Genomic DNA, 24,744 nt, shown 5'->3' with positions numbered 1-24,744 from the left:
GAAATGGAAGCTCTAGAAAGGCAGGGATTTCTTACTGCTCAGCCCCCAGCTGTGTTTCCGGGCCTAGAGCAGAGGCTAGCACCTAAGAGGCCCTTGGTCAGCATCTCCCTTTGTGTATGAGGCAGAGGAGTGAGTCTGGGCAAGGCCTGCTGTCAGTTGGGTTGTGTGGCATGCACGTTCATGGTCTCTGAGACACCTGGCAGCCTTTGCTATACCACAACCTGTTCTTCTGTGTCAATTAAGCAAAGAAGCAATGAAAGCTGTCTAGACAAACTAAAAATTTCAATTTCTACCATATTTCAGTGATTTGCCACGGAGACTACGTAACTAGGGAGGGACTCTTAGTACTAACAAAAGCCACTTTCTTATGTAAGTGAGTGTGTGCCTCCTTTAGGTTTTTATCACTCTATCATCATCCTTTAATATAGAAATACTTTACTTACCATATATCTTCCCACTTGGGCCCTGCAAACATAGCAGCTGCAGGTTGATCTTAATACCTCACTGCTCAGAAACCTCCACTCAGGCTCTCCCTACCAACCCCACCAACTGGCCCCTACCTCTCCTGAATGTTATTCACTACCACTACTACTCGCAAAACCTCCACTATTCAAGTCAAACATTTCCCTAAAATGTCTCTCTGTACCTTTGTGCATTTCATTTCCCCAGTCAGGAGAACATTACAAGGGCTACCTTGATTCTCACCATCTCTAAATTCCTATTACATTTGCTCTTTTTACCAGTCACTTAGCTCTTGGCATGTTACTTTGTGGTGCAAATGTTTTAGGTTTTTGCCTTGTTTCACTAACCAGATAAGGGCTTTGAGGACACAGATCATGATAGACTCCCTGAATTACCTGGACCTGAGACAGTACTGAGTGTTCAGCACCATCTTGGAAACTGCTACATATAATTATAAACATGTCCAAAAATTTAATACTGCTCTGTGTAACAAAACAAGCTGTTAATAAAGAATCTTTCAAATGAGTGACTTTAATGGTTATGAAAGTTCTCAGGAACTTGTTCAAAATCAGGCTTATTTAAAGCAAGCCTAGGAACCAAACTGGTAGTTTCTTTTATGCTAACAAGCAATTCACATAAGAAGGTATATACCATTGCTTATCAACAAAAATATCCCTCAAATTATGTTAATTATATTTGATGGCAAATAATTTATACCAACTATATATACTTTAAATTACCATAATGTGAATGTCCACCTCTCTCTTTGAAAGCAGTTGTTGAAGAACTTCTATTGCATCTGGTTGCCAGACATTCCCAACCTATTTGAGATTAATAAACTCAGATTCTTTTTTGCTTTCATAAAATCAGAGCAGGAAGCAAATTAAGATACACAAAAGTAGCCATAAACAAATAATATCAGACAGTAGTATAAAATACACAAGCAGTTCTCAGAGAATATCACAGGTACATGATAAAAATAATCTTTAAAAATGAATAATTTGAGTACTCATTTTATGCTTTAAAAATATAAACCTGTTCGGCCAGGCGCAGTGGCTCACGCTTGTAATCCCGGCAGTTTGGGAGGCCGAGGCGGGCGGATCACGAGGTCAGGAGATCGAGACCATCCTGGCTAACACGGTGAAACCCCGTCTCTAGTAAAAATAAAAATAAAAAATAGCCGGGCGTGGTGGCGGGCGCCTGTAGTCCCAGCTACTTGGAGAGGCTGAGGCAGGAGAATGGCATGAACCTGGGAGGCGGAGCTTGCAGTGAGCCGAGATCGCGCCACTGCACTCCAGCCTGGGCGACAGCGAGACTCCGTCTCAAAAAAAGAAAAAAATAAATAAATAAATAAATAAACCTGTTCAGCCAGACGTGAGAAAACACACACACACGCCCTACATTTAAAAACATTACATTTAAGACTTTTTTTATTTTATTTTATTTATTTATTTATTTTTTTGAGACGGAGTCTTGCTCTGTTACCCAGACTAGAGTGCAGTGGCACAATCTTGGCTCACTGCAAGTTCCGCCTCCTGGGTTCACGCCATTCTCCTGCCTCAGCCTCCCGAGTAGCTGGGACTACAGGCACCCGCCACCATGCCCGGCTAATTTTTTATATTTTTAGTAGAGACGGGGTTTCACCATATCAGCCAGGATGGTCTCCATCTGCTGACCTCGTGATCCGCCCACCTCGGCCTCCCAAAGTGCTGGGATTACAGGCGTGAGCCACCGCACCCGGCCAAGACTTTTTAAAAAAGCCCAATATGCCAATGCAGTGCTTGTACAAGGCCTGCAATATGTATTCATTAAGGAATAGTGATTGTTAGTTTTTATGCGTTGAGAGGTTCACATGGTGAGGAAGTGAGGCTTCCTGCCAAAGCAATGTGAGTCAACCATCTGAAGCAGACCCTCTGTCCCCAGTTGATCCTTCAGGTGACTACACTTATGGTGGACATCTTGACGGCAGTATCACAAGGGACCATGATATGATTTGGCTGTGTCCCCACCCAAATCTTATCTTGAATTGTAATCCCCATGTGTTGAGAGAGGAACCAGGTGGGAGGTTACTGGGTCATGGGGCAGTTTCTCCCATGCTGATTGTGAGTCCTCACAAGGGCTGATGGTTTTGAAAGTGTTTGGCAGTTCCCCTTCAATCTCTTTTTCTCCTGCAACCTTGTGAGGAAGGTATGTGCTTCTCCTTCACCTTCCACCACAACTGTAAGTTTCCTAATGCCTCTTCAACCATGGAGAACTGTGAGTCGATTAACCCTCTTTTCTTCATAAATTACCCAGTCTTAGGTAGTATCTTTATAGCAGTGTGAAAATGGACTAATACAGACCCCTTGTCAAAACAACCCAGCTAAGCCACTCCTACTCTCTGAACCACAGAAACTGTATGAGATAATGAAAGTTTATTGTTGTTTTAGACCACTAAGTCTCAGCTTAATTTGTTATGCAGCAAGACAGAATAAGATACTCTTTTATCTGATCTCCAGCTTCAAGTTTGTTGTAATTTCATTTGATAAAGAAATAAACTTTTGCAATCTTATACCTTCCCACTTATGAGCATCTCTTCATTTATTCAGATGTTTTACAGCTTTGAGTATAATTTTGTAACTGTCTTCATAAAGGCTGTTTAGCTGTCTTAGTAACTTATTTGTTGGTGTTTTATTACTTTTTTGTTGCAACTGAAATTTCATTTTACATTCTAAGTATTTCTAAAAAATTATTAATAAAAACTAATGTTTAAAATTAATCATTCCACAAATTATTATGTACTCACAGGTGTGGTATTATGGAGCTGACAAGGAATACAAAACTGGGGTATATCAGGATACAGCAAAATAGGGTAAAGATGGCACTGCGGAATCTTTTCAGTGAATCCATGATCTAAATATTGTACCTGAAACAGGACAAATACAATTTATAGTTAAAATTTATTATTAAAAGCTAAGGGACAAAAGGAATTTCCTGTTATTTGAAAAAAAAAGAAAAAAGACAGGCCGGGCTTGGTGGCTCATGCCTATAATCCCAGCACTTTGGGAGGCAGAGATGGGTGGATTGTTTGAGCCCAGGAGTTTGAGACCAGCCTTGGGAGCATGGCAAGACCCCATCTCTAACAAAAATATAAAAATTAGCTGGCTGTGGTGGTATGCGCCTGTAGTACCGGCTACTCAGGATGCTGAGGTGGGAGGACTGCCTAAGCCCGGGAGGTCAAGGCTGCAATGAGCTGTGACTGTGCCACTGCACTCCAAGCCTGGTGACAGAGGAAGAACTTGTTTCAAAAAAAAAAAAAAAAAAAAAAAGACATCTGCAAAGTTTAAAATCTGGATTTCAAAAATTTCCAGGAAAAAAAGCAATACTGTATTTATTCCCTCATCCGATAGTGTATCAAACCTCATTGTAAAAAGGTTTTCTTACACGTAACCCATCAGATTTTTTTTTTTTGAAAAAAACTGGGTTTTATTGGATTTACAAATTCCTCAAGAGCGATCCCTTTTTGAAATGCTTTAATTTTGATAATTCAATTTCTAAACTGTCTTAATAAGGAATGCCAATAAATTATTTCTTCTGTCCCAACATAATGAAATGAACATATCACTGTTTAATTGGATTTGCTTGGCAACTACCATTAAAAAATAAAATAGAATTAAACAAAAAATGTCTGAATACCTCACAGATAATTAGGATATGGTTTCACGAGACATTTATTTCTTAATGTGAATCACAGGATAAACTTTGAAAGATACCAGGTTAAGAAATGAAAAATCCATTGTGTATACTAAAAATGTAAAGTGACCACATGAAAAAAATAAAAGGTGATGATTAAACTATCAAAGTTCTTTTAAGGAAGTCAAAATAAACAGGTATTTGGACAGCATGAGAATTTCTATAAAAGTTCACCATCTTATTTGATTCTACACATGTAAAGTTCATGAAGTATGATAACCTGATGAACACTGAATTTCATTTTACCTTTGTAAAGAAAAAAAGGTCAGGGGTTATCTGAGCAACTCGAATGTATGTTTAGGTGAATGTATGTCACTTTGCACATACATTCAAGTTGCTCAGATAACCCCTATAACTATCCAGATGTTTAAGTACTCACCCCAAATTTGAAACTATTTTACTTCTATGAAAACCACTAAAAATTTGTAGTTCAATAGAAAAAGCGTAAGACTTAGAATCAGAAGTTTAGGAATCAGATGCTTGGATATTAACTCTAGCATTACTACCCAGTGACCCTGGCAGGTCACTGAACCTAAATCTCAATTTTCTTATTAGTAAAATGGGAATAATAATCTATGTCTAGGATAATTGTAAACAAATTATAAAATATAAATGCATAGATGTGAAGGAAGCTAAAAAATCTGAAGTGCTATGTAATCATTAGTTATCATCATCAAACAGAAAATAAACTCCTGTCCAGGTGGAAACAAAAGACTTTTTCACTTAAGTTTTTCTCCCCTCACCCCTAATTAAAACTAAAGTTTTCAAGTGCTGAATACATGATGAAGTACTTCATCAATTTCATTGCTTTACTTAGTAAATACAATGTATTAGAGGTATTTTCATCTATATTTTATATATATATATATTTCAAAGGATGTAGCTATTTTTGAAGATTTTGAATGAAACCTGAGTGTTAGTTATCTCATTATTCTGGAAAGGTAAATTAGTCGTTATCCTGAAAAACTAATAGGGCCATAAACAAATCTGCTAGCGAGATATTTAACACACTGGAAAACATACTGTTTTACTTAACACTATGTGTGGAAACAGGGCTACCAATTACAACTAAGTGGTCTATCCATTAACCAATAATCAAATCCGTACTTTTTGCTTATTCAGGTTACTAAATATATTTGCAAATAAAACGAAAAATTATTACAAATAAAAGTATAATATAACCGATCTTCCTACACAATTTTCATCAAAAGATGTTTTAATCCAACTTTCTTGTGTTCAAATGCACAAGACAATTTAATGCTATAGCATTTAGCTTTAGAATAGTCACAAAAGGATATCAGACTCACTCTGACGGCGCCACCTACAACTTCCATCACCTTGCCGCGATACCACAGAGTATCGGATCCTCTTATTGCACATGCTTCTCCTTTTTTCCAGAAATAAGGCTCCAAAAGACCAAGGCATTTTAAATTACTTTGAATTTCATTTGTCATTTTTATTAGCTCAAATTCTGAAAAAAAGTATTAAAGATAGAAAGTATTAAGGAAAATTCCCTATCATTTGTCAATTTAATAACTCCATTTCTTCAGCAGTATAATTAAAAACCAGTCCCCAAAACAGAACTTTCATAAAAATCTGTGTGTTTTAAAACATATTAGTAATAGCATATAAACAATATTATGATCTTTGATTATATTTTGAAAGTACAAACATCATAAGGAGCTCTGGACACATAGCAGCTAGCCTAATATGAAAGTACTACCTATTCAAAATAGGGCCAGTTTGACAGCCCTAAGTAAAACAGAACACAGGTTATATACTACTTGATGCTTACAGTATGATGATGGGAATATAAATTAAAATTTCAATTTTGCTTTTATTGCTAATTGGCCCATTATTTCCACAGTATATATATATATATATATCCATAACTGATATCATAGAAGGCAAGCTCTGGAGTCAGTTACCATCCCCATCTTACTGCTTTAGTTGTGTGATCTTGGGTAGTTCCCTTACCTCCAATAAGCCTCAGTTTATCCTTCCATAATACCACTACCTATTCTGGGTGTAACAGCATCTTCTGGGAATAACAGTACCTGTCAGTATCATCAAGTGCTGCAGGAGGATTAAATGTAAAGCATCCAGCACACTGCCTGGCAGATAACAGGCTACTAGTTTGAACAATGACTATTTATACATGTCAAGCAAAGTTTCTGGGTTAAGTATTATTACTACAGGTCTCAAATGTTATTTTTTCTAGAACAGCCAATTGTACCGATTTCATTCTGTCTTTCAAATTAAAAAATATATTTAGGAGATCAACAAACGAGAGAAAAATTTCAAATTCATAGCTACCATACCCTTATCCATAGGTACTAATTACAAGCTAATGACACTAAGCCCTACGAGTGCTAGAGTTATTGACTATTCTGATGGGCCCAGGTTATAGTCAGGAAGCACTTGCAGCATTTGCACATAAGCCTAAAGATCTCATGAGGGACCTGAATATTCTCAAAGGTTCCTAAAGCTCCAGTTATTTGTTATGATTTCTTTTCTCATTCTCAAGAAATATAAACTTCTGTATTTATTTTATTTTTAGAAAATGAGACAGGGTCTTACTCTGTTGCCCAGGCTGGAGTTCAGTGGCATGAACACAGCTCACTACAGCCTTGACCTCCTGGGCTCAAGCAATCCTCCTGCCTCAGTTTCCTGAATAGCTGAGACCCAGGCATGCACCACCATGCCCAACTAATTTTTGCATGTTTTGTTGCGATGGGGTCTCACCACGTTGCCCAGCCTGGTCGCGAACTCCTGGGCTTAAGCAATCTTCCTGCCTTGACCTAAAGTGCTGAGATTACAGGCGTGAGCCACCGCACCCAGCCTGTATTCTTTTTTCATAGAGAGCCTCCAAACTTGTGTAAGTGACAGGTCTTACAAACTTGGAAACCCTCCACCCACACCCCCAGCATCTTAGTCCCAAGGTGAGGAAAATAAGGGAGACACAATGGTGGAAAGCAGGTTAATTTATGCTAGTTCTGATCTAAGAGTCATTTTAGCAGCCTATAGAAGCTGGTTTCATGTTGTTCTCTTCCATGCTGGGAGAGTACTGAGGATGTCTACATAATCACTGGTGGCCTCTGTAAGTTCTAAATTCTGCCAACCACATGTGTCATTGCCACTCTCAGGTGTACAAAAAATGGGGCTCCAGGATTTTCATATTCTCAAGGATCCCAAGGTTTACAGATGCACAAAAATATTGAAATCATGGAGGAAAGAGTAAAATCCTGAGTGGCAGCCCTCATGTAACATGATGCTAAAAACCCAACTACTTCATCATATACCTAACTCCCTTATTCTTACCAAACTTCATTACTTCTATTCTTCCAGTCAGGCTGAACCCCTTTGTCTTATCTATGCCTACCTCCCTAAAGTTCCTAACTCTAAAAAGGTCTACCAGTATTTTTACCCTGTCCACATCTATCTATATTTCCAAAGCCATGGGGTTTGGAGTGTTTCTCAAAAAAGTTACCTTTCCTCATCTCTAGCCTAACTTTGGCTTTGCTTTGTGACCTTGCAACACTTTGAACACAGTGTCTCCCACAGAAACAATAGGGTACAGTGAATAAAACACACGATTTAAGAAGCCAAGACGTACCTAAAGAAAACCAAGAAATCTAATGGATTTCAAGCGTTATAGGATACACAACAAAGTAACTTGTATACACACTAAAAGTAGTATATGCCATATTCAGGAAAAAAACTGTATTGGTGTAGGGATAAATAGCACTAACACAGAACAGAAAGCTCAGAAACAACTCATGCATATATGGAACCTTAATCTTTGACAAAGTTAGCATTGCAGATCAGTGGGGAATGTGTGGCGTATAAGCAGATGAGCTGGGACTACTAACTAAACCTATAAAAAAAAATTGGATCTCTTCTTCTTACCTACTGAAAAATAAATTCCAGGATAGCTTAAAGACTTTATGTAAAAAACAAAACTATAAACATTTTTTTACAAGATCATATAATAAAATAGCTTTCTGACATCAGAGTAAGAAAAGATTTTTTTTTTTTTTCTGAGACGGATTCTTGCTCTGTCACCCAGGCTGGAGTGCAGTGGTGCAGTCTTGGCTCACGGCAACCTCTGCCTCCCGGGTTCAAGCGGTTCTTCTGCCTCAGCCTCCTGAGTAGCTGGGACTACAGGTGCCCGCCACCACGCCCAGCTAATTTTTGTATTTTTAGTAGAGATGGGGTTTCACCACATTGGCCAGGCTGGTCTGAAACTCCTGACCTTGTGATCCACCCACCTAGGCCTCTCAAAAGTGCTGGGATTACAGGCATGAGCCACTGCACCTGGCCCAAGAAAGGATTTAAAATGAGGTACAAAACCAAAAAACAAAGAAGATTGATAAAATTACATTAAGACCTTCTGTTCATCCAGAAACTCCCAAAAGACACTGAAAAGACAAGTAAGAAGCTGAGAGAAGATATCTGGAACACATAAAACCAAGAAGGGATAAGTGTTCAGGATATATTAAGAACTATGAATCAGAAGGCAATGACTTAATGGAAAGTGAGCGAAGACATGGACAGGCATTCCAAAAACACAGAAATACAAACGACTCAAATAGAAGAAATGATGTTTACCCCATAAGAAGTCAAGGAAATGCTAATTAAAGCCATAGTGAGAGACAATTTCACATCCACTAGGATAGGTAGAACTTAATCTGACCTTATTAAGTGTTAGCAAGGATGTGGGGTAATGAGACGCTTTATGCACTGGTAGTGATGAGTGTAAACTGTTATAAACAACTTTGAAAAACAATTTGACATTACCTAGAAATGATCCACCAATTTTTTTTTAATGGAGTCTTACTCACTCTACTGTCCAGGCTGGAAAGCAGTGGCACGATCTGGGCTCACGGCAATCTCTGCCTCCCAGGTTCAAATGATTCTCCTGCCTCAGCCTCCTGAGTAGCTGGGATTACAGGCTCATGCCACCATGTCCAACTAATTTTTGTATTTTTAGTAGAGATGGGGTTTCACCATGTTGGCCAGGCTGGTCTCAAACTCCTGACCTCGAGATCCACCCACCTCGGCCTCCCAAAGTGCTGGGATGACAGGCATGAGCCACCGTGCCTGGCCAATGATTACCAATTCTGTTCACTAGATTATGTGTCCTAGAAAAATTCTGCTTGTGTGTTAACAAGACACAGGTACAAGAATGTTCCTAGTAGGATTTTTTGTAATCACAGAAAATCTAGAAACACACGTGTCTATCAATAGAACAGATACGGAGATATAATCATTCATGGAATGCTATTAATTCATTTAAAAAATGAATGAAATATAGTGAAATGCATCAAGGTGGACAAATCTCGAACAGTTTGATGAAAAGTCACAAAAGAATATGTACATTTTGGTTCTGGTTACATAAAGTTTGAAAGATGGAAAACCTAAAAAATTTGTTTGGTGACGCACACAGGAAATGATAATTAGCAAATTCAGAAAAGTGGCTATATCTTGGGTGGCAAAACAGGAGACGTGATCAAGTGGGGCAACACAAGTCTGCTTAGGTTCTGGCGATGCTGCTTCTTATCGTGGGCAATGTGTATGTGGCTACTTAATGTTGTTATTTAAATAATACATTTTATACTCTTTCACATTAATAACATTTTACAGTAACTTTAAAAAATTCATTTGAACTCTACTTTTAGTGGTTTTTAATGTGATCAGCACATTGATCCATTGTGGGAGTCATCCTTTGGGTACTCATCTTCACGTGAGGAATTCCTATTAGATTTCCCACTTTGAGTAAAGGGGCCTGGACCTTTATTTCCTTTTTCTTTAACTTTGTGTAGTTATCCAAGTTGCTCAAGATTCTATAGTTATGAAGCAACTCTAGAGTGATTGCCTTCTTTGGCACATGCTTACCTCCCAGTGTGTGATTTCACTTTGTTTTGGAGCTTGGTATGTTCTTTACTTTCATGCCAACTCAGTAAATGTTCATTAAAAACAAAATTGGCATCTGATCTGACTTATTTGGGAGAGATGTTCATCTGCAATAATAGTGGAAATGGAAATTCCAAATTCCTTTCTTCTTACACTGAGAATAGCACTCACATAATTATAATTATATAACATTGCTATCTTAGAATAATGAAAAACTGCATTAAATGATCTTTTTGTTTTTGTTTTTGAGACGGAGTCTCACTCTGTCGCCCAGGCTGGAGTGCAGTGGCGCAATCTCGGCTCACTGCAAGCTCCGCCTCCTGGGTTCATGCCATTCTCCTGCCTCAGCCTCTCTGAGTAGCTGGGACTACAGGCGCCTGCCACCACGCCCGGCTAATTTTTTTGTATTTTTAGTAGAGACGGGGTTTCACCGTGGTCTCGATCTCCTGACCTCATGATCCTCCCTCCTCGGCCTCCCAAAGTGCTGGGATTACAAGCGTGAGCCACCGCGCCCGGCCTAAATGATTTTTATGTTAGGCATTATTAAAAGCACTTTGCATGCATTGTGTGAAATCATTTAATCCTCCTAACAACCTTGTGAAAATAACGTTCAAAGAGGTTGCCCGAAGTATTTCAATCCCTGTCATTCTTACTAGAGAACTAGAGCTTACATAACATAGAAGGTCTCACCTGATAGTTTAGGTACTACAAATATAGTTCCATCATCACCAACACAGCTGACTGTTGCCTCAAATGCTTTCATGTTAGGAATAGCTGGTGGTTTATACCCTCTAGTGGTTCTTGGTTCTAGAATTTTCTCCTGAAATTCAGACACTTTCCGTTCACTGATTATGTCAGCAGTTTTCTTGTCAGGGTCAAAGTTAGTTTTGATACAGTTAGTAACTACTGAATCTTCCTGTTCCAGGGGGACTTCCAGAGACTTCTCAGATAATGAATGGCTGTTATCTAATTTATTAATTCTGTAACATCCAAAAAAGAACACATCTAAACATGAGCAAATATAAAATTCTGGGTAAAACAACATAAAAAGAATCCTTCAGATATACATGAAATTGAAAGAAAATATTTGCTCTAATTTGTTACATAAAAGTTAGCATAACTTAAAATTAAAACTACTTTAAATTATGAGACTGATGAGAAAAAGCAATAAAAATTTAAGTAAATGTTTTAAATTTCTATACAGACTATGCTCTCTTAAAATTTCATATGTATATCTCAAGTATTGTACAATGAATTCAATGTTACTAGAAGATACAACACCTTTAAGATGATTTCAATTTAGTCCACACATAGAACAGACATCTGGCAAGCTATTAGCATCCATAAATACAAAGAAAACATGAGTCTCTTAAAAAACAATAAGGTACTATTCGTATATATGAATATACCATATTCATATGTTACCTAAGTGGTAATATGCTATATTTACTCAGTTTTTCTACTTTATATCATTCCCTTCTAATTAAAAAAATACGTATCCCTATTGTATAAAAAAATAAAATCTCAGAAAGAAATATTAATATTGATTGTGTTTTAGCAGAATTATAGCAAGTTTCTATTTCTTCTCATCTCCTGTACTTTTAAAAGGAAATAAGTGCCGGGCATGGTGGCTCACGCCTATAATCCCAGCACTTTGGGAGACTGAGGCGGGAAGATCACCTGAGGTCAGAAGTTTGAGACCAGCCTGGCCAACATGGTGAAACCCTGTCTCTCCTACAAATAGAAAAATTAGCCAGGCATGGTGGCACCTGCCTGTAATCCCAGCTACCTGGGAGGCTGAGGTGCGAGAATCACTTGAACCCAGGAGCCAGAGATTGCAGTGAGCTGAGATCACAGCACTGCACTCAAGCCTGGGCAACAGAATGAGACTCGGTGTCAATCAATCAATCAATCAATGGAAATAAAGCATTTATGAAAAAGCCACATAATTCCTCAAATACCCTGCTAGTACCCCAACCCACTGCTGCCTTAAGATAGCTAGTAGTTTTAGTCTGTAAAAGCAGTAAAGAACATTACAACTGGTAGCAGACAATGTCAGTAGTATTAACTTGCCTAGCATTTTCCATTCTAACATTTCTTCTATCAAGGAATTGCTTTAGCCTAAAGGCAAAGCAATTATCTGTATGCCAAAGCCCGGGCAATCCAGGCCGCATCTCCCGTATCTAGCCTCATGTCCCACTTTCTTTCTGACTTCTAATTCTCTTTCCATTTCATCAGGACTGGGATCCCTGTTCTGAAGAAGGTAAGATATAAGTTAAGGCAAACACATCTACGGAGATCTGGCCATGTATGGTACAAAGTGGCTACTTGGGACTTGTGTCTCCAATTCCAGCATACCTCTATATCTCTAGAAAGAGAGAGAAAAGAGGCCGGGCATGGTGGCTCACACCTGTAATCCCAGCACTTTGGGGGGCCGAGGTGGGCAGATCACGAAGTCAGGAGGTCGAGGCCATCCTGGCTAACACGGTGAAACCCCGTCTCTACTAAAAATACAAAAAATTAGCCAGGCAAGTTGGCAGCCGCCTGTAGTCCCAGCTACTCAGGAGGCTGAGGCAGGAGAATGGTGTGAACCCGGGAGGTGGAGCTTGCAGTGAGCCGAGATTGCGCCACTGCACTCCAGCCTGGGTGACAGAGCCAGACTCCGTCTCAAGAAAAAAAAAAAAAAGAGAGAGAGAGAGAAAAGATTAAGCTAGGGCCACAACCATATCCTGATCCTGTCCCTGGACCAAAGGTGCTTAAACTCCAAGCATAGAACCCAAAAGGATCTTTAAATGTAAATACTGTTCAATTACTTATTTGCCACTCATCCTGTTTCATAAAAATACATTTACATTTCATATAAATATATCTAGTAGGTATACACCTACCAGAATTTCTAAAATAAAACCTAAACATTTATGTCTAAGCAAAGGATACCAAAGGGCTCAGATCTGTTATCCACTATATTGTTCTCCTTTTCTTTGGTTTACAGTGTAAATGTCAAAGGAGAGGGGAAATTACAAAAGCAAGTATGTCAGTAAAGGGGCTTAAGTGTGCAAGAACTGACATGCCTGAAAAATGAAATGAGCAATTCTGAAGGAATCTATTTCTGAGCTGGCTCCTCAGGGTCAGTTTATAAATCTTTAAGAGCAAACAAGATGCAATTCAGACTTGAAAGCACACGTAAGAAGATTTCACACGCAACTAAGAGGCATCCATCACAAACTGATGTCAAAATTTTTTTAAAAAGTCTATACCTCCTTTCTCTCAAAGCCAAACCCTTTTTAATCAAATATTTAGAAACATCAACACGCTCTCCTTTTTCATCTCTGCAGAAAATTTTCACAGGTAATGGCCATGTTGTGTGGTTTTCCTGCAGTGATTTAAGAGTAAATATGAAACACCAAAATGAAATCTCCATATAAACAATGTACATTTCACAGGCAGTTCTTCTACATTTCTCTAAGCAAGAAATACTGCCAACTGAGTCGTTATTTTGAGATCTAAACACATCAAAATATAGCACTGGGCCGAGTGCGGTGGCTCACGCCTTTAATCCCAGCACTTTGAGAGGCAGAAGTGGGCGGATCACTTGAGGTTGGGAGTTTGAGATCAGCCTGACCAACATGGAGAAACCCCGTCTTTACTGAAAATACAAAATTAGCCAGGTGTGGTGGCGCATGCCTGTAGTCCCAGCTACTCAGGAGGCTGAGGCAGGAGAAGCTCTTGAACCTGGGAGTCCGAGATGGCAGTGAGCCAAGATTGCACCATTGCACTCCAGCCTGGGCCACAAGAGCAAAATTCCATCTCAAAAAAAGCAAACAGCATGGAAGAGAGTGGAACAGAGAGTTATTTTGTGAAATGCATCAGGAAAACCTCAATGTCAAGGTGAAATTAAAGAAAAAAAAAATCAAACTGGAAACTTTTTTTTCCAGTCACAGAATGGGGAGTTGGGAAGTGAGGAATACAACATCAGTTAACAAGTTTCTTTATTCTTTTGCATTCTCTGTAAATTAGAGAATCAAAATATATTTTCCAAGGTGTGCCTTTTTTCTCCTACAAAAAGCAAAAGAACTACAAAACATACATTCTGCTTCATATGGAAAAAGGTATAAAACTGGAGAAAGCACATAAATAGTAATAAAATGAATTATAAAATTCTATTCAATGTAACAAAACATTTAAATTAAAAAAAAAGAAAGCAAAGAATATTTTTGAAGTGGTCTGAAAAGATATATGCCTCTTATACTTTGAAATAAAACCAACAAAATTTGTAACAAAATCCAAATAGTTGGCTGCTATTTTCTCTATAAGAAAGAAAATAAATGGAATTGATGGAAACATTAATGAGATCATCAGCACATATCTCTTGTAACTTGTTACCTCACTATCCACCTGTAAGATTATAGTTGCTACAGCTCCAGTCAGGTACAATGAAAGACAGTCACAAGCTGTGGCTGTCCACTTGTCACTCCCACCAGCTGGTCTACAACAGAAAACATTGGCAACTTGTTTTATAAAAATAGCATACAATATTGAAATATACAAAAACCACTATATTCACACACATATACATTCATAGTTTGAACCAAGTATATGTAGTAAAAAAACAATTTAAATATGGATTCGTATTATTTTTACAATTTTTTCCCTCATTTTCCTATCCTTTTTTCATCCCTCTATTTTACTGAGGGCCCATATTACATATTAACTTATTTATGTGTATCTTTTCTGCAGCTACATTGAGGACCTGTAAACAAACAGGTATATTTTAAATACTTTTTAAGTCATTATATACATTTCATATATGTCAACTAGACTGTAAACTCCAAGAGAACAGGAATGATGATGTATTATGTGCATCATCATATTCCCTAATGACTAGTACAGTGCCTGTCACATAGAAGCCATTCTAGAAATATTTAATTAGAAAGAAAAAAAGTCTCCTTGTAATGATGATTCCACTGCCCATTTTTGGAAGTTCTTTGGATTTCAAATCTAACTTGAATTGCTACCCATAAATAATAGAAATACCAGAAATTTTAATTACTGATTCAACAAAATTTTTTACATTATCTGATAGATGTGGTAATACAGTTTTAAATGACGAAAATTTAGCAGTACCATAGCCTAAATGTTCAGCAAATACTGTCAGACAGTAATGAATAGTTTAAAAAAATGCTCAGTAAATATTTGACAGATAAATGAAATGCAGAGTATCCAATTTCATCATTCATTTTAGTTTGCAGAGTTGAAACTGAGTGACTGCAGAGGTGTCCAATCTTTTGGCTTCCCTGGGCCACACTGGAAGAATTGTTTTGGGCCACACATAAAATACACTAATGTAGCTGATGAGCTAAAAACAAAACAAAACAAAAAACTCAAAAAAATTTCATAATGTTTCTAAGAAAGTTTACAAATTCGTGTTGGGCTGCATTCAAAGCCATCCTGGGCTGCATGTGGCCCGTGGGCTGTGGGTTGGACAAGCTTGCAATGTCTCTAACCAGCAAATCTATCCCCAAGAATAAAGAATTAGTAACACAGAAGAGATTACAGATAACATAATGCAGGCTCTATAGGCTCTCTAAATATGGTTTCTAGTTCCAGAGTTTCATTGAGCTAGCCCATTAACTGGGTAAACAATTAATTCTGGTCAATTTTTTTAAGAGACAGGGCCTCATTATGTTGCCCAGGCTAGCCTTGAACTCATGGGCTCAACGGATCCTCCCATCTTGGTCTCCTGAGTAGCTGGGGCTAAAGGTGTATGCCACCACACTCAGCTTCGCCAGGTCAATCTTTTCACAGTAACATGGCTTATATGGGTGAACTAACCAAATCAACTGGGCACATAACTTGGCCAAACAGGATTTCGTAAATGTGCTATACTACTTATTGTAAAGCCTAGAGAGAGTTCTTATGTGCTAAGAAGCTTAAATTGTTAGGAACTCTTGGAACCAGTTATGGTTTATTTATTATGATGGTATATAAATATAAGTCAATGTAACATCAAGGTTATCCATTGATTTATTATGGATATAAATATTAATTTAACATTTAAAAATATATGAGTATAGAATTTCAGTTACAGAAGATGAAAAAGTTCTTGAGATGAAATGGTGGTAAATGCTATACAACAACGTGATTTTTTTGTTATTATTATTATTTTTTTTTGAGACAGAGTCTCACTGTGTCGCCCAGGCTGGGGTGCAGTGGCACAATCTTGGCTCACTGCAACTTCTGCCTCCTAGGTTCAAGCAATTCTCCCTACCTCAGCCTCCCAAGTAGCTGGGATGACAGGTGCCTGCCACCACACCCGGCTAATTTTTGTATTTTTAGTAGAGATGAAGTTTCACCATGTTGGCCAGGCTGGTCTTGAACTCCTGACCTCAAGTGATCTGCCTGCCTCAGCCTCCCAAAGTGCTGGGTTTACAGGCATGGGCCACCGCGTTTGGCCATGAATTTTCTTAATGTCATAGAACTGTACACTTAAGAATGGTAAAAGGGTAAACTGAGTGTAATATCTATTTTATCACCCTAAGAACAATCTATTAAAAGGAATTTCTTAAAATGACAGTAAAACAGAGTGGTTAGAGTTCCGGTTCTGGGTTCAGACCGTGTTTATAATCCTAACTCAACAGTCAGCAGATATTTTATCCAGATAATAAAGTACTTAACCTCTTATTCAATTTCCTTACCTATAAATAGTATTTATATCTTGAAGGTTTGTTGTTAGGATTAAGTGAAATAGTGTCTTTAAGACAATTAATGCAGGTTCCAGAAGTTCTTAAAGGTTAGCTATTATTAGGCTTTTAAAATGATAATGGTATTCCATTCCAGTCCATAAGATACCATTTAAAGTATGTACACAAACACATTCTCTGTACTGTTAGGTACAATTAAGGGACTGATATAATTCTGTTCAATTATTCTGACTGAACTATTTAATGTCAAAGTGAAAACTAAGATAGGATTTATATAGTATGTTAGCTGAGATTTCCATTCCAGGGCACTTAAAAGATTTACAGTGTCCCTTGTCACCATCAGTGATCACAGACAATAGGAAGAGGTGCCTGTAAGATTAGAGAAATGGGTCATTAAGAAGAAGGTATCCTATCAGAAGAAGGATCTTTAGGGAATAAAACAAATTTAAAAAAAAGAAGCTATCCTATTATAATATCAATTTTTAGGCCGGGCGTGATGACTCATGCCATAATCCCAGCACCTTGGGAGGCCGAGGCAGGCGGATCACTTGAGGTCAGGAATTTGAGACCAGCCTGGCCAACATGGTGAAACCTCATCTCTACTAAGAATACAAAAATTAGCCAGGCATGGTGGCGCATGCCTGTAATTCCAGCTACTCGGAAGGCTGAGGTGGGAGAATCGCTTGAATCTGGGAGGCAGAGGTTGCGGTGAGCCGAGATGACGCCACTGCACTCCAGCCTGGGCAACAGAGGGAGACTCTGTCTCAAAAAAAAAAATAAAATAAAATAAATAAAAAGATCAAGTTTCAAAACTGATAAATCAAACCAATGTTAGATTTATATAGATAACTTTGGGTAAGGTACTTAATTTCTCATCATGAAGTTTCTTCAATTGTAATATGAAGATAATAATAGTTCCATGTCGGTATTATTGTGAGAACTAAACTAACACACGTAAAGCACATCATACAATACCTGTCCTAGTACACAATAAATGTTAAGGTATATTGTATAGTGTATCTGGAGTTCTCTCATGAGATCCTTGCAGATGAGATATAAATAAGCTAGATAAACCAGTATGGTTTATTTCTTAAAAAAAAAATCCCACACAGGTTCATTAAAGTTTTTATAATAATGTTGAAAGAGTCTTTCGGATCTTTTAGCTTTATTGGTAAACATATTTTTAATATTCCTATTTATAATCCATGTCTGAAAAGCCTACACATATATGTATACCTATGTGTGTGTATGTGTGTATGTTTTTAGCCAAATAACATGCAATTGGCTTCAAGTCAGTGATCAAATTTGAGACAGTCTAAAACAAGCTTATCCAACCTGCATGCAGCCCAGGACAGCTTTGAATGTAGCCCAATACAAATTCATAAACTTTCTTAAAACATTGATTTTTTTGCAATTTTTTTTAGCTCATCAGCTATTATTACTGTCAGTGTATTTTATGTGTGGCCCAAGACAGTAACTTTTCTTCCAATGTGGCCCACAGAAAGCAAAAGATTGGACACCCTGGTCTAGAACTACAAGCTACCCCAAGTGATTTGGGTAACTGTGGTAGCATATCAAAGCAATAGCAAACTATCTGCCAGTAGACTTAATGATAGAGCTGTTTCCTATATGTACAGTTTTATCTAGTATTCTATGGTGAATAGCAGCTAGGATTTATTTAACAAAAGTTAACAACTGTTCTGAATCTCTAGGGGAAGGCCAGTTATTTTTGGCTTAGAGGCTAGATATCCAATTTTCGCCAATAAAAGAAACTTAAATTTTTATGTGAAATTTACGAGTTTTTTAAAGAGTTAATATGCCATTGTTCAAAAAACATTCTGCAGGCCAAGTGCATATTAGTTGGATTTAGCTCATAAACTGTAGACTACAACTCTGACAGAGGTATGCTTTCAAATCTACAGATAATACAACATTAGATGGGGCAGCCTAGACATGGAATAACAAAATCAAATATCTGAGTTTCAAAACCAATTAGAAGAAATTTGGCAGGAAAAACTGTAAAATTCTATATTTAGGTTACAAAATCACTGTGTCAGGCTGGAGTGTAGTAGCACAATCATAGCTCACTGCAGGCTTGAACTCCTGGCCTCAAGTGATGTTCCTGCCTTAGTGTACCAAAGTGTTGGGATTACAGGTGTGAGACACCTCACCTGGCCCTTTCCCCTCCTTTCATCTGGATCTTTTCTTTCCTTTGCTCTACTGCCTGTCTTGCTCAAATTGAAGTCTATTCCCAGCAATTTCTTCTCAGTGTGGGGTTATGGAAAGGAGTTTCAGTTTACTTTCAAGAGGTTATACAGCTAAGAACGCTCCAGTATTGTGGGAGTCTGGCACATTTACAGATCTCTTTCTTGCATTCAGATAAAAACTGCATCCTGCCTCATCCCTTAGTTTTGGCTGCTATTCTCAGATTGGCCTGCACACACCAGTGAAATACCATTGCCGATTCCTATTCTCAAAGCTGTTGGAATCCTAGTCTGCCTTCCCTCCAAATCCTCCCACACAAATGTTGATACTGTAAAGGTCCTGGTTCATGGTGTACCCCACCTGCTAATATTTGAGGGCTCACAGAAGTAACTTGTCATCTGATTTTGTTGTAGATACTGACTGTGTAGTCTTTAGTTTAACTATCCAAGTTGCTGTTTTTATAGTGGGATTCCAGTAGACTAAAACTGTTCTGTCATTTTCCCAGAATCCTCTACAAATTCACTCTTTTTGGTAATTTACATATTTTTAGCTTTCTATGCAATTCTAAACTTACACAATTTATTTCTGTGTTTGTTGTTCCCCAAAGTAAAATTTTTAATATTCAACAGTTTGAATTCTATCTAGGTACTTTCATACTCACTTATCTCTATTTCTTAATGCCACTAAATTTATGTGCTCCAAACTTTTCTCTTTCCCTCTTAAAGTCCAAAATTAACTAGATTTTAGGAAAATTTCAGAATATCTTAGCAAAATTAAAACTGATGAGAACCCATTTAAAAATATTTAAAATAATGAGAAAATTACTCAGCTAAAAACTACCTTATGTCAACCAGAGAACATTCCAAAGAGAGTCTTCCCATTGTCTTTAGATTTTCTTGAAGTTTTCTTAAACAGTCAACATTCACTACTAGTTCAACACCCACATCATACAGCAAGACCTAAGAAAATAATAACTTTAAGTCTACAGACAAACAACACTTCGAAATATTTTTTTTGGCAAACTGAAAAACTCAATGAAAACTGTTTTAACTCCAGGGGAAAAAAAGACAAAATATATTCACCTTCACAATTATACTTTTAACTCTGCAATTTACCTCTACCAATGTGTCTGTAACCATTCTGATGATCTGGCCTCTTCGCCACTGATTTTTATCTTGGATCTTAACAGCACAGTGCATATCATTTTCCCATTTAACAGGTTCCCATTTTGAGTTTTCATAAGCAGCTATCATCTTTTCTTCTAAACTATAGAGATAAAAAATATTTAACTTTCCAAACCTTTTCTTATATGATTCTCTGGCTACATATTTTCTACAATCCCCACTTGCTCATTCCACTCCAGCCAAGCTGGACACCTTGGTCTTCCTTGAATGTACAAGTGTATTTCTTCCTCAGGTTTTTGAACTAGCTCTTCATTCTGCCCGAGATAAACTTCCCTTAGACACTCATGTGGCTTACCTCCCTCCTTCCTTCTTTGGGGCCTGTTTCAAAAGTCACTGTCTCTGAGGTCTTCTTTGACCATCCTAAAAGTACCTTCCTCCCCAAATGCTTTATTTTTTTCTATTTCCCTTATCACCATCTGCCACACTAAAAATTTTATATGTTCACTCTCTCTCCCTCTACTAGAGTTTAAGCTACATGATAACAAAGATTTGTCTATGTTTTATATCAGGGTATCCCTAACACTTAACAATACTGGTTATCATATAGTAGGTGCTGAATAGGTACTTGTAGAATGAATACATTCTAACACAGTGAAAGCAGCCAACAGATATCCTATTTTCATACTTCTAACTAGCTGAGAGACTACTTAGTTAAAATAATTTTGTTTGTAAAATCTACATTTATGACTTCTAGATCTTTGAAACAGTATAAAGGATAAAATCACATGCAATATTTTCCTTATATATTATATGTACCTATTAAGTAAGTTTTCAGTTAACAACCACTGAACATAAATCTTCTCAGGAGATATTACATTACAGATATGCACAGGCAATTCCTTATTATAAAGTGACTGAAAATTCTCATTAGGTAGAGATTTTGCACACACAGGATTTAAGTTGTGTACTTCATTTGAAATAATTTCTTCTGGAGAAGGATCCCAAACTTCAATATGCTTTTGAGAATTATCTTTGAGGATGTATCTGAAAAACAACAAAAGTTAATGAAAAGAACTGTATGCAAAACATTTGTTTGCATTTGCTCGCATTTGCTCAGGTCTGTATCTCGACTGTGATGACGCTTATATGACTATTTTTGTCAAAATTCATTTAACTGTGGACCTAAAACAGGTGACTTTTTACTGTATATAAGTTATACTTCAATAACCCTCACTTTAAAAAGAAAGGAGAAGATTCAATCCAAAAAAAAATTTTTTTTTTTTGAAATGGAGTCTCGCTCTGTCACCCAGGCTGAAGTGCAGTGACGTGATCTTGGCTCACTGCAGCTTCCGCCTCCTGGGTTCAAGCAATTCTCCCGCCTCAGGCTCCCAAGTAGCTGGGATTATAGGCACCCACCACCATGTCCTGCTAATTTTTTGTATTTTTAGTAGAGATGGGGTTTCACCTTATTGGCCAGGATGGTCTCAAACTCCTGACCTCATGATCCGCCTGCCTCAGCCTCCCAAAGTGCTGGGATTACAGGCGTGAGCCACTGTGCCTGGCCCAGTTCAACATTAATTTGAATGTTTATTCTCGTTTCATTTCTGCTCTCATTTGAGACCTATAGTGGAAAAGCTCCTGATTCTAGCTCCTCCAGCATGAGAGTGAGCAGGAAAGCATGTCCACAGATCATTAATACTAGTATGAGTCACTGCAGGCCTCTATGGGGTGTCACTACTTCTTTGGCTTATGCTGACAGGCATCACATGTGGGTGCTATCTGAATACTGGCTTTCTTTTTTCTTTCTTTTTTTTTTTTTTTAGACAAGAGTCTTGCTCTGTCAGACAGGCTGGAGTGCAGTGGCACAATCTCAGCTCACTGCAACCTGCGCATCCTGGGTTCGAGTGATTCTTCTGCTTCAGCCTCCCAAGTAGCTGGGACTACAGGCGCACACGCCACCAGGCCCAGCTAATTTTTTTATTTTTAGTAGATACGGGGTTACAACATATTGGACAGGCTGGTCTCAAACTCTTCTCAAGTGATCCGCCCATCTCAGCCTCCTCCAGGGCCATTCCCACTGCACAAGTCCCTATTGTGGAAGAATTCTTTGTCTTGACCTCAAAACCCTCCCACCTGTCCTTGCCACCACTCTACTCTTCTGCTTCTGGGGTCACCCTAACCACTAGCCTGTCCTGGGTGAGTATTAGCACAATGGCTCAAGCCTGGTTATCATTCAAAGTATCCACTTGAATCCAGGAAAATTAACATTTCTATAAACGGAAATATAAGTTACTCTACCACTACGCTTATTCTCCATCCTGCCATTCTCTTCCCAATTCCTTTCTCAACCTGGCACAAGGGGCTTCCTAAGCAGAAATAAGATGCCAGTCTCCTTTCCTTAGAAGCACTCTCAAGGAGCCTTTCTCTTGGTTTCTGGGTTCCTTAGTAATGGAGAGAAAAGTCACTCTAGTCCTCATTAATGATTCCAATTATTTTCTATTTTTTCTGGTCCAGGACAGGGAAAATTCCCAGGTCTACAGTCTAAGCACATCTCCAATGGGGAATGATATGCCAGTTTCCCTTCTTGCGATTACAATGTTACATAAGAACATGAACTAACAATGAAAGTTTACATATCTACTTACCCTATTTCATAAGATGCTAGGCCCTCTTTGACAAGCTGGTCATTAATACTAGTAGTAGTCATTTCAGGAGCACCAAGAGAATCGAAAAGCTCAACTAAGAGCACATTATCTTCCAGGATTTCTGTAAAACCATTAAGAAAGGGTGGAGAAAGAAATAATGTCACAAAATATACTAAATGAGGCAATTTTTTTTTTTTTTTTTTTTTGGAGACAGAGTCACTCTGTCGCCCAGGCTGGAGTGCAGTGGCGTGATCTCAGCTCACTGCAACCTCTGCCTCCTGGGTTCAAGTGATTCTCCTGCGTGAGCCTCCCAAGTAGCTGGGATTACAGGCACGCACCACCATGCCTGGCTAATTTCTTTATTTTTCGTAGAGACAGGGTTTCACCATGTTGGCCAGGCTGGTCTCGAACTCCTGACCTCAAATGATCTGCCCACCTTGGCCTTCCAAAGTGCTGGGATTACAGGCCTGAGCCACCGCACTCAGCCTAAATGAGGCAATTTTTTTAAAAATTGGAAACTTAATTTCTTTCATTTGCACACATGACATTTCTTGTAGAATATGTCATAGTCACTAGGAGTTAAAGTAGCATTTTGCAGATATAAATGGTCAGTGTTATCTGTAACATATACAAATTAGTGAACATTTTATTTTAGGTTACTGTGTGCCATTATATAAAGAAATCAGTTCAAAGCTTTTAGATTCAGAAAAATATATTCACTGAAGAAGTGTTCTGTTGTATTCTTAATTGTTTTATGGAACTCAACCAAGTTCCAGGAGGACCAAGGTGAATCAAAGTTAAGTCAGGCCAGTGATTATCTGCAAAGGTTTAAGCCTTTATAAAAATGGCACAAAGTTTAAAACAACAAAAACTCAATCTAGAACCCTCAATTAACTAGAACTTTTTTCTGTCCCTATGTTTTTTTAGGACAAACCATCTAACTTTTAATTCTGTTTATCAGATCTATTTCTTAAACTAGACTGGGAGTTAACTGAGTGTAAGGCTTGTGTCTCGTGTCTATTTACTTATTTATGGTACATTGCACAGGGAAATTGGTCAGTAAGTATCTGAAGTATGGTAGAGAAATTTCTTTAGAAAACATCTCTAAAAAATGCACTGAGATCTGTATATGCCTATACCTTTCCAGCTGGTAGCTGCTAGTCAGAATGATTCTAAATAAAAAGATAACCATTACCAAGAGCAACATTCTACATTAACCAAGTTATAAGAGTTATAACAGTATACATTTAAGTTTTTAAAAAATTTTTTTCCATTAAGTTATAGGGGTACAGGTGGTATTTGGTTAAACGAGTAAGTTCTTTAGTAGTGACTTGTGAGATTTTGGTGCACCCATCACCCAAACAGTATACAATGCACCGTATTTGTAGTCTTTTATCCTTCGCCCCCCTCCTACTTTACCCCAAGTTCCCAAAGTCCATTCCTTTGCATCCTCATAGCTTAGCTCCCACATATCAGTGAGAACATACGATGATTGGTTTTCCATTCCTGAGTTATTTCACTCAGAATAATAGTCTCCAATCTCATCCAAGTCACTACAAATGCTGTGAATTCATTCCTTTTACGGCTGTGTAGTAGTACATCACTCATATTCATATACATATATATATATATATATATATATATACACATATATATATATATATGTATAAATCACAGTTTCTTTATCCAGTTACTGATTGATGAGCATTTGGGTTGGTTCCACGATTTTGCAATTGTGAATTGTGCTGCTATAAACATGCGTGCGCAAGTGTCTTTTTCCAATAATGACTTTTCCTCTGGGTAGATATCTAGCATGGGAAGGCTGGATCAAATGGTAGTTCTACTTTTAGTTCTTTAAGGAATCTCCACACTGTTTTCCATAGTAACTGTACTAGTTTACAATCCTGCCAGCAGTGTAGAAGTATTCCCTGTTCACTCCACGCATGCTACTGTTTTCTG

At 37.9% G+C, this 24,744-nt stretch overlaps 1 protein-coding gene across 5 annotated transcripts in view; it reads right to left on the bottom strand.

The window, feature by feature from the left end:
- Positions 1–24,744, bottom strand: part of RNF17 (ring finger protein 17) — a 131,152-nt gene that overhangs the window by 16,467 nt on the left and 89,941 nt on the right. For 4 of the 5 annotated variants that reach the window (XM_063618822.1, XM_063618823.1, XM_055243993.2 and 1 more), the window contains 10 exons: positions 22,786–22,906; positions 20,957–21,184; positions 20,132–20,282; positions 19,857–19,975; positions 14,494–14,596; positions 13,368–13,483; positions 10,801–11,090; positions 5,502–5,665; positions 3,248–3,367; positions 1,203–1,283 (listed from right to left, as the gene is read on the bottom strand). In XM_063618822.1, the coding sequence (XP_063474892.1) occupies positions 1,203–1,283; positions 3,248–3,367; positions 5,502–5,665; positions 10,801–11,090; positions 13,368–13,483; positions 14,494–14,596; positions 19,857–19,975; positions 20,132–20,282; positions 20,957–21,184; positions 22,786–22,906 (1,493 nt within the window). The remainder of the gene's footprint in view (positions 1–1,202; positions 1,284–3,247; positions 3,368–5,501; positions 5,666–10,800; positions 11,091–13,367; positions 13,484–14,493; positions 14,597–19,856; positions 19,976–20,131; positions 20,283–20,956; positions 21,185–22,785; positions 22,907–24,744) is intronic. The other variant, XM_063618825.1, reaches the window with a different exon arrangement.

The sequence above is a fragment of the Symphalangus syndactylus genome, chromosome 15 (assembly GCF_028878055.3).
Source record: "Symphalangus syndactylus isolate Jambi chromosome 15, NHGRI_mSymSyn1-v2.1_pri, whole genome shotgun sequence".
In the NCBI taxonomy this organism is placed as follows: domain Eukaryota; kingdom Metazoa; phylum Chordata; class Mammalia; order Primates; family Hylobatidae; genus Symphalangus; species Symphalangus syndactylus.
This window is presented reverse-complemented; position numbering and strand designations above follow the sequence as displayed.